General features: G+C 42.9%; 1 protein-coding gene across 2 annotated transcripts in view; it reads right to left on the reverse strand.

The window, feature by feature from the left end:
- Positions 1-10341, reverse strand: part of ME3 (malic enzyme 3) — a 116169-nt gene extending 105828 nt beyond the window's left edge. Inside the window, exon 1 of one of the 2 annotated variants that reach the window (XM_056497325.1) lies at positions 10006-10341. In XM_056497325.1, coding sequence (XP_056353300.1) covers positions 10006-10188 — 183 coding nt within the window. In that variant the 5' untranslated portion in view covers positions 10189-10341. The remainder of the gene's footprint in view (positions 1-10005) is intronic. The other variant, XM_056497331.1, reaches the window with a different exon arrangement.
- Positions 10342-11305: the final 964 nt, after the last annotated feature.

Below are 11305 nucleotides of genomic sequence, written 5' to 3' on the forward strand. Positions count from 1 at the left end.
TCCCTGCAGGAAATCCTAATAAATGCTACAAGGGTTTCCAGCTTTGCAGGAAGTGAAACTGCTGGACTCTCATACTATTTTATATTTGGCTTCAGTGGGAAACACATTTTGCAACTCCATCAAATACCAGTTACATTCCTACAAGGAAAACAGTCCAGCTGCCAGTCAATAGGACATTCGACCTTGCAGAGAAACCTGAAAGGCACTTGTACAAAACAACAAGATCTGGTTACACTTGCACTGTCGTTGCCAATTCCATTAAACCTTATCTTTAAAGAGTAATGAGCTTTTTAAAGATGGCCAACACTAAACCCATTTTACAGCAGCATCCAGAGTCTTGCTGCTGCTTTCCAGCGCCTTCCCATCACTTCCCTTTTATTTATATGAGAAATTACTTTGTTATCTTATAACTTCAAATGCAGTTAACATGCTAAATACAAAACAATAACTTGCCTCTAGGGAGAGTGGCCCAGTTTCAGCAAGCATGAGTCATGCATTCATTCTGCTTTCATAAACCCGCCCCATTACCCTTCACCAGTGGACATTTGGAAGGTCACAGTTCAAAGGCACTTTTGTAAATTTTATTAAGCTACAAGTACTCTGCAGGGCAGCTTCAAGCTCTCCAAGACATCTCACTTAGTACCCTCATTTTTCCTCCAGCAGCTCTTGTGAAGAAGAAGTCCAGCTCTTCTTGCCTGCATGCCAGAGGACAGCTTCTGACTTTGGAAAGGCATCACTGAACAGGTCACTCCAAAGCTCTTATGGAAGATGAATGAGTTTAGGCAGACAACAGTAAAATAAAGAATGTTAACATGCACTTTTGATTTTTAGGACACACAGTTATGGGAGTAGCTGCAGCCTTCATGGGATTATCTATTGCTAGAAATTGATATTATTGGTAAATTCCATTTTTGCTTTGAGACTTTGGTTTAAGCAATCTGTAAGCACAATTTTTCACATATGCTTTCATTTTAATTACCATTTATTAACAGAGCAAGATGATGAAATTTGACACTCTACTACCTTTAACCTTACCCATTTGTAATGAAAAGGACCTTTTATCTTGAATGGTGCAGCTGCTTATTCCTAAATTCAAAAAAGGCTCAATGTAAAGTTGACTGAAGTTAACAGAAACCCTCTCAATGACTTAAGCCTACACTGCCCCTTGGAAACCAAAGAGCAATGCTCAGGCAGGGCTCTGCTGTTGCAAGCATTTTTCCCCTAGACAAAGCCAGAAAAAGCTGCTGGCATCAGCACATGGAGTGAAAGGCATGTTCACATCTCCTTCGAATAAATACTGCTGCACATCGCAACCTGGGCACGTTACCAAACCTAAGAGGAATCTGCTGCATGTAGGCTATGATCAACAAGTCACAGTGGTATGTGTACTGAAAATCCTCACAACCTGAGATAAAAAAAATTCTTTTATTTTACCTTTACCTTTGAACAGTTATTTCTGTGTTTGAATATAATTTACAAGGTCGTGAGCCACCAATAGCAGCCAACTCACTAGTGAGCATGAAGTGGCAGAGACTGCAGAACAAGCCTCTTTTTATTAAAACCTGCAGTGAATTCCACTTGGAAAGTTGTCTGTAGAGGTGCCTACCTGGAGCACGTGGTCACATCTATCATTGCTTTTCATGGCTTTCACACACCAAGCCACTGTATCTGCCAGGCACCAGGAGAAAAGAGAAGTTTTCAATTCTTCTTCCCAATATTCTCATCACTTCAAGTACTTTGGGATCCTCTCCCACAAACTATGTCTCCCGCCCAGAAAACACCTGAACTGCTAAGTTGTTCTAGTACAAGCATTTTTCACACTCCTGCAACCACTGCACAACACTTTTCCCTAAAAGAGTAATGTCTGCTAGAATTCAGACTTTATGCACACTCCATTACTGCAAATTATTTCGTCTTGCAGCAGTTTTTTTTTCTAGATTTCAAAGAGGTTCTGTCATAGAAAAATAAAATCCAAAACAATGGGAGATTCAATTTGTTGATTTTTTTCTTCCACAGCAGTCAGATTTAGCACTTCAGCAAACAATTTTTGTTACTTTTCTCATTCAATGGCTAGATTTAGAAACCTTCATACAGTATTGAGGGAAAGAAGGGTCTTGAACTTCCAATAATTGTGATCAAGGACTTGATTTACAGAGGCAGCTGTTTTATCACAGAAATTAACTACAAACACAAGTGACAACACGAAGACATCAAACTCCCTGTGAGGTAGGAAATGGCTAAAAAGGGGAAGTATTTGGCTTGGGTGGTGGTGGGGTTGTTTGGGTTTTTTAAATTTTTTTTTTTAATTGGGCTTTTTTTTCTTTGTTTATTGGACCAAGTAATCTAGCTGGGGATAGGAAAAACTGACTTGCTAGAAGAAGGGCTATGAACATGAAAATCCCTGGACTTACTCCCCGCTTCCCCCCACCTCTACATCATTAGGCACAATAAAACAGATTACCTCTTGCTCCAGTCTTTATCCTGCTTATCTGCTCATACCTTCTTGACAACAGAAGCCCTTCATAATCAGGACACTTCAAAAAATAACAGGATTTGGCAGTTTAATCCATTCTCTCATTTGTAAGAATCACAAATAATGCAAATAATCACAGCTGAAATCACCTGCAGATTTTACATCAAACCATTCATATGAAGATAAAACAGAATTTAATAGTTCCCATAGTGAATTTAATCACTAGGCAAAGTGACAAATCCATTAGCCCAGCCAAAGAGAAAACATTCAAGACATCTTGTCCAGGAGAACATAGCACTGTTGGTTTTGAAATAACCTATTTTTTCCCAATATTTAGAAACACGATGAAGTCTTAACTACGTGTTTTATGAGGCTGAACACAGCTAATCCATATGGACCTACTATAAAATAGACTTATCACTTCTTAAGCTAGACTTCTCTAAGGTGTGGAGCTAAGTTTTTTAATATATACAACAGAGAAATGTACTGAAAATCTGTTTCAGTTCTATGGGTCCATGAGTTGAAAAAGGTTGTATGTGCAAAAGAGAGTGGCAAAGTAGAAAGTGTTGATATGCAGAAAACTTCTGCATTGGCCTTATTTTCTTTGTCAGAACCACAGTCTGCTCAGTTCCTGTCTTAGTTTTGTGTTTGGCAGCTGCAGAACTATAAAAAGCACTGCCATTTAAAACATTTTTAGAAGAAAGATATTGTATTAGGCTGACAATACAGAAGTCATTTATCAAAATGTCACATTGTCTGGAGAGATAGATAGCAAGTCACCCCCAGGCCCCAAAGAGGAGGTTAAAAAATTAAAAACATGCTCATCATCTCCACCAGAGCACATTATAAACTGAAAGCAGTCAAGTTTGCTGTTGTGCTAAGCCTTCTATTGAAAGAGAGGGAATTTCAGCAGTGTTTATTCTCCCCCCAAGCACCAAGGCCTGTCTGACCTGCTTACAAGAGCTCTAAAGCTAAGTCTGTCCCAAAAGCATTTATTTGGGTGACTGCTACAATAGGCTGTTCAAGGTTTGGTAGCAGGTCTATATTTCAGTGGGGAAAAGACAGAAAAATAAGTAACAGAGGAAAAGAAAGACAGAAAAATAAGTAACAGAGGAAAAGAAGACACAAAGTAAAACCAAACCAACAAAAACAAACCCAAAAACCACCCAGCAAAATCAGCCTATCTACAGAACTGCATGTGACTTAATAAGAGAGAGGTAGAGGCCAGGCTCCTCCTGTGCAGGGCAGCACCCAGCTTGCAGCTACAGCAGCCATGTGCATTGGCAGCTCCCCTATCAAACTGAAGGCCCAAACCCTGCCAGGACTCAGTGCTAGAAATGCCAGTGCTGCCTGCATGGGGCACGTGGTGGCAGAAGCTCTCTGATGTGAAGAATGAGTAAAACACCTAAAGCACAGGAGAGCTGTGAAAAGGTATGTTGGTTGGCACAGTATCTCCCATCAGCTAGGCAAGTGAGGTGGGGCAGGAAGGTAGATCAGCATCATTTATAGCAATTCAGAGAAAGAAAACTATCTCAAAGCCCTGGAGGGGACTAAATACTATAAAAGATGGTGACTGTCCCCACCTTCAGCAAGGGGCATCAAGACAGCACAGTTATTCATTAAAGAACAACCTTTCCTTTCTCATCTCTGAATGAAGGTCAGTAACAGCACCAAGTGCTCTGGAGGTGGCTGCTGCAGCAGCTAAAGAGAAATTCAATTTACATTCTCCTAATCCAAAATTAAGTCAAATGAAATTAGCTCTAGCTCCAGTTTTGTTTAGCAAATGATTAGTTAGATTTAACACACCAAAAACTCAGGAATCAAAATTTGCCACACAGCTTACAAGGCTGCCAGACCCATCTCTAGCAGGTACTTTACTGCATGTCCAAACCATGTGAAAGCAAAACTGAGCCACAGACTACAGATCTTCACTTCATCTTGGGGATCAGCACTGCCCTTCAGCACCTTCAGGTGAATCATCACTAATTCTGAGAAGCACCAATGACTCATCTTGTCATAGAGCAGCACACAGTCTCTAACATCAGTGACATTTTGTCCTGCTTACCTGGGGCAAGGCTTGGAGCTGAGGTCAGTGGAGTACACACTGTTCATCCCACACATAAAATACTCAGTCTTCATGCCAACATCTGCAGTGTTTCCAAAATAATCAACTAGTAGCTTACCCTATATTTCACTAGATGCAAATCCATTCTAACTGCAACAATAACAATTTTCATATCCTTCACCAAAGAGTTTGTGTTACTTAAGTGCAAATTCTATTCAAGTGCCAGAAAAGCTAAGTCCATCCTATGAAACCAGAGCTACATTCATTCTTGGCTCTGCCTTACCAAAACATGCCTGATGTAAGGATTAAGTCTTCTCCGAAAGAAAGGGCATGATAAAAAGTAAGCAACATAAACACTTGCCAAACTGATGAATTTCCTCAACTTAAAGGCAGTTTTAAAGGTATTTTACAACATTTTCAGAAAACAGAAAGGAGCATTTTGTTCCAAAACCAATTTAATTTTATTAAAATCTTATACTGAGTGCAAGCATAAACTCAGCACTTATAAAAGCTGCCCAACAAATGCTTCCTCATTTATAAGGGCTGAAGGGAAAGCAAGGACCAATGCATTACTGGGTTTTAGTACAGCACAGAGGCAGAGCTGGCATCAGCACCCCTCTCACCTTCACAGCAACAAGCATCCTATGCACTTCCAAGCTTTTCCATGGGAGTGCTACTCCCAAAGCATTAGCAGCATCCCAAAGGGAAGAGTGTCAGTGTTGGCAAGAGGTTATGCAGGCAGACAGGAAGGCAGATGGCTTCTTGGTTTGGCTATGATAAGGGAGACAAACTGGAATCCAAGCTGGGGGAGCAAAAGGACTTTTGCAGGCTACTGCTAATACCAGAAGCACCAACAGATTTAGTTTGGGCTCAGTCTGCTGACCACACCATAACAACAAGTTCTTAGGCATCAAAACATTAGGAAATGTTCTTGCCAAAAGACAGTCTGGACTCAGAAAAATACATGATTGACACTAACACCAAGCAAACAAAAATGAAAGTTCACAAGCCAGGATGATGGCCAAAACAAATCTAACTGAGCAATTATATTTCCAGAACACCACCACATTTGCCAAAATATTTGGCCAAAGCTAATCTTCTTGGAGTTTGTTTCCAATTGAAGTCCTGGGGGATACATACACCTTGGCTTGACTAACGAAGTACAAACATGTCAAGAGTCTCTCTGCTCCGGGCACCATCGAAGGCTCATCCCAATGCACAGTGCTCCAGCTCACTCACATTTCAACTCTAGAGCATTTAGAACCTGATTTGACAAAATGCCTCTCTCAGCTATAGTTTTACTTGGGTCTACAGCTGCAGGGTTTGGCTATGAAACTGTCTTGTTTGATATCCCTAGAAACACAATTGTACCATCAGGTCAGTTCATGCACATGAGCAGCCTGTCTCCTGCAGCAGCCACAAGCCTTAAGAAGAGTAAATTACACAGGTTAATAGGATACTCTTCCACTGCACTCTCCCATCTTTTAATCACTTTCAGTTTGGCAACCATCCAAGCCAGGAGGTTTTTTTAGAGTATTTAGTAAACCCCAGTGGATTTTTCTTCCCCTAAATTAACTTGTCCAGTCTAAAATTTGTCCTGAAAAACCTGCTCAAATAATTACGGGCTCCTGAAAAAATATGAGGGGAACCTCTAAACTCTGGCCACCTCATACTCTCCCTTTGCAAAACACGAACAGGTGGCAAGTTAACAAATGCTGGAAGGCACACACTTAAATCCCCATGCATCATTTAGTTGTTATGTGTCTATCCAGACCTAAAGCTAGCCAACAGAAAATTCCAGCTGCAAGAAAAACTCCAGTTGTAAGAACGCAACCTTGTGGATTTAGAGAGATTCCCTACCTTGAAAACAGAATTCTGCCTCGACTTGAACTTGCCAACTAATTTCAGACACACTGTTTTTGTGCTCATTACTAATTTTTTTAAAAAATCCAATCATTTTACAAATCCACCTAATTTTAGCCCTGTTTCACCACAGCTGTCAAGTGCAGCCGTGTGCAAGATCATACAATTTGTTTCTCAGCTCCAGTGGCAAATCATTGATGCTGTTCAAAGAACCCTCAGTTAGCTCAACTTCAATCCCTGCAAAGCTGAAGGACAAACAATCTTTCTGCATTTTAATCATGTATATAGCAGTACATTCAAAAAATGCTTCAGAAACCTACAGCAATACTTTAGGGTTTGATTCTTACAGATTTAGACTGGTAATTTTGGGGTTTTGGGTAATTTTAATTTTTATTTTTTTTTTGGGTAATTCTTTACGACATTCCATGAAAAACAATGGAGAGCATGCATGCACGTCAGAAGAGAATGGAGTATTATCCAGATGTACTCAGAGACCACAAAGTCAGATTCCTGCACTGCACTTGCAGGAAAGCTTAATGGATTATCTCAACCCTTCAAATAGGGCAATATTCTGCCACTCTGAAAACAAACTGTGACCTCCAGTTCTGCATCTGTTTGTGATGGCAGATCTCCAAGCAGGCATGATTTATCTCAAAATTAGGACTTCCAGAAAAATGCAAGAAGTGTCATCAACCCTCCAGTCAGATGTCACGAACATTGTTAACATTTTTAGGTTTTCCAGTTTGGTGGCATTCAAGGTCTGAGAAAGAATTTCTTCGTGAGGCACTTCATAAAAACATGTGACAAGTTCTTCTTCACCTCTTGTTATTTCTGAGACTCTTCAGTCAACTAAGAACAACTGCTATTGCTTTTTAAAGCTGCAAGTACCTCTCACAAGAATGCTGATGTTTCCCAAGTCTCCTGCCCTTGGATTAAACATGGACTGTCACACTTCACAACACAAGGAAGAACAGTATTCGAATAATACAGTAGTGAGAAATGTAGTAATGGTAAATTATTACCAAAGGGAAGGAACAACTGCAGATTTATTAAATCCTTAACTAGTTTATGGACTTCTTTTTTCTTCTCAGGCAGCTCTGGAAACCAGGAGACAGCCTACTTTTACTTTTACAAATATTCAGGATATTACAGAGGACCTATCAGCAGCGGATTTTGAGTCTGCTTCTTCTTCAAAGCACCTTCAACCTAGTAAGCAAGCAAATACTCGGATCAATAACCTCAGACTGTAAATCTGTCTGCAATTCTGCTGAAGAGACAGTGTTCTTCACTGAATAAATACCACACACTTCACAGCTTCAGACTGACAGCTTAAACTTCATCCAAAAGCTATAAAACAGCCAGGGTATTGAATAAAGCAGCAAAACACTTGCTGCCCAAAGTCTCACTTGTGAACACTTTTTTCAGAGGTTCTTGGAGAGATATAGGGACTATTCCCTGCAGAGCTGCTTGAAATCAGTTGGAAATTTAGGTTAAAGTGAGATCCACTGCAGAAAAACAGCAATAACGCCATGCCTGCATTTAGTTACCAAAGGGGCAAAGAGCAATTTCTATGTGAGGAGAGTACAACAGCTGAAAACCTACCTAAAATAGTGATCCCTAACTTTGATTTACACCACTGCAGCACAGCAGACCAAAGGGCCACCAATCCCATGCTGACAACACATGAACTGTCTGAAACTGTTTCAGCTGAACACAGGCAACTCTTCAGAGGCTGCAATGAACTTATAAAAGCCACAGAGGAATGAAAGCCTGTTTAGAAAAGTCTGGAAAGAGGTCTTGAGTGTTTAGTAATGACAGGTTGGTTACCTAGGTGCATGAACAGGCAGTTCTTATCTCTTACCACAGATGTCAGCCATCTCTGTCTTGACCTGGATGCTCTGCAGATGATTATCTCAGTGACTGTAAGGTCTGCACTGACTGAGGAGCATAAGGAACAGCAAACAGGCTGGAGAGCAGCTGGGAGATTTCTCATGGCCAATTAAACAGGGCACACTACAGTACATTTTTCCTCTAACAGGAACAGTTTTCTACACCACATGGAAAAAATTCCATTTAGATGTCAAGTGAAGTACCTTTTTTCACTAGAGGAAGGAAAACACTTAAGAAAAACCTCAGTTCTGAAAATTATAAAATAGGACATTAAAAATCTACTCTTGCATCAGCCAGATTCAACTGTCTGTGTGTTATTATTGCATTACACAGAGGAAAGGTCAAAGTATTAATTTTTCAGTTCAAATCAATATATTCAGCAAGAAATCTAGAAACAATACCTATGTTGCTCTTTGTAACTATCATGAAGCACCCATCAAAACCTCTTAATGCTGACAAATTACTGTTATTTATGACCTAGCTGACAGTCTCTTTTCTCTTCAGCCTTTCCGACAGGCACTGTGTAATGATTCAAACCAGCCTGCTTACAAAGTTGTTGCATATTCTGTAACATCCAGTGTCATCTCATGCCTTGGTCCTTTGGGATTCATGTCTGTGGATGCTGAAATGGTACCAGAAGATGCAGCTCAGTGTTCAGCATCCTACACAAAGCAAAAGTGGTCATCCAAAGGGTCTCCAGTCTGGAAGGAGGCTCATGGACTGGATAACTGTATACCAAGCAAATGACAAACAGTCACTACCCAATCAGTCTACCAGTCAGTCAATCAATCAGTTTCAATGCCATGTTCAATACATGCTCATTTTAGGTAATTAATGCTCTTGTAGTTATTTCTAGTAATATTAACACAAGCAAATAGAACCCAACATTCTTGAGTCTGACGTATTTGATCCCAAAATTGGCACCCAAATATTTTTTTCCCTTCAAATTACAGAAAGGCAAAGAGAAGCACTGTAGAGTGAAATTTCGGGATCTCACTTCACATGCTTTGTAGACTTTGCTGAAAACTTTCTCCAAAAGCATTTTTTTTTTTTTTAATTCTTCTGATTATAACTGCACCGTTAATGCTCCCACAGTATTGAGGATAAACACATCTTCAGCCTGGCGAGACGTTGCTTTGGTAGCGGAGCACACATGGATATGCTGTGAAAGGAAGACTGAAAACAAGAGCAGCCATACATGCTTGCTTTATTGTGAAGGTGGAAATGACCTGTTCCACTGCTACATGCGTAAAACAATACAGATACTGACATAGATATAGACTAGATATAGATACAGATATAGATCCCTGGTTACAGAGATATAGAGGTAGAGATCCCCGATTATTCATATGTAGAAATAACCCAGGTTCTGGCACTGGACTTTGAGGGGAAGCTGTATTCTCTCCATGCCAGGTGTCCGTGCTTCAGGCACAGCTGCAGCTCCCAGGCAGAGGCAGTGGTGCCCGGGCCGGGCTCTCCGAGCGCCGCGGCGGCGGCAGGACAGCGGGCAGAGGGGAGGCGGGTGCCCGGCCCCTCGGGAGGCCGCAGCCCCGAGCAGCAGCTGGACACCCATCACACATCCCGTGCTCCGCTCAGCTCTGCCCTCCCCAGCACCTCACCCCTCTGGGAGCCCCACCAAGCGGGACACCTGCGAGCCGGGCCCTTCCCCACGCCCGCGGCCCGGGCCCCGCAGCACCCCGCAGCAGGCACCCACCTTGTTGAGGTGGGGGTTCCTGGTGATGTCGTAGCCTCGCTTCTTGACGGCCGGGGCGCGGCCGGGGCCGGCCGGGGCGGTGCTGGCCGCCGGGCCGCAGCGGGCCCGGGCGAGGCCGGGCAGGAGCGGCCGCCGGCCGGCCCCCAGCAGCCGCAGCAGGCGGCGGGCGCAGGCCGGCACCATCGCTGCTGGGCGACAGCGAGCCCGGCGGGGCTGGGCGGGCCGGCCAGGTGAGCCCGGCGCGGCCGAGCGAAGGGAAGCCCGGGAAGCGGATCCCGCCGAACGCCGCGCCGGCCGCCCCTCCTCCGTTACCTGCTAAGGCTCAGGCGGCCGCGCAGGGGAGGGGGAGCCGGGCCGGGCCCGCCCCCGCCGGGACAGCGGTGAGGGAGCGGCGGGACCGGCCGCGGCATCGCCGTGCTCGCCCCTCCGCACCTGTGTCCGCGTCGTCCCCTGAGCCCCATCCATGGCGAGCAGCGCCCGGGGACCCTGGGCACGGACACGGAGCGGGGCAGCGGAGCAGCGCTGCCCCGAGCAGTTGTTAGTGCTTAAGGAGCATCTTCAGAGAAGTTTTCAGTCCAGGGGTGTGAGCTACCGTGGTTGGTTAGGCATTTCAAGCCGCCTGTAGTCCGTACATTCCCTATGTGAAATTTACACGCACTGTGTATTATACATATAATGTATTTACTATGTATGTAGTTATGTAATGTATACAACCTGTATTTCTTTATGTTGTAATTTTATATTTACCGAAGAAGGCAGGTCCTTGCATCTTTCTTTTTTTTTTTTTTTTTTTTTTTTTTTAATAAATGAGCTCTTTTATCCTTTAAAATGGCGTAAACATCATCACCATTACCACCACCACAACCACTTCTATGGGAAAAATAGTGCTCTGATTACCTCTCAAAACAATGGAAGGTACATGTTCAATTTCATCTTAAGATCAAGACAACTTCTGTACCTGCATCCCTCTCATGAAGTTCACGTCTGCTTTGTTAGGGGGGCACTCTCCAGCTTATTCTTCCATTAGTGTAGCTATCTGCAGGTGTATTTTTTAATGTGCTTTAATATATTTGTGGGTAAATTATACAGTCCATGCAGAAAATAATAGGCTGAAAAGTGAAAGATGACTCGATGGATGTGGTTGTTTTTCCTTGCCTTGCCTCCAGGCACTCAGTAGAATAGACTATTGCAATTTGATTCCACAACCTTATGGATTCTCCCTAAAGAGCACATGGCTTCATGCATTGTTCTCTGTGTGTCCTGGATATTTTCACCTCTGCTACAGGCAATGATTATATTC

This window comes from Oenanthe melanoleuca, chromosome 1 (assembly GCF_029582105.1).
Source record: "Oenanthe melanoleuca isolate GR-GAL-2019-014 chromosome 1, OMel1.0, whole genome shotgun sequence".
NCBI lineage: Eukaryota > Metazoa > Chordata > Aves > Passeriformes > Muscicapidae > Oenanthe > Oenanthe melanoleuca.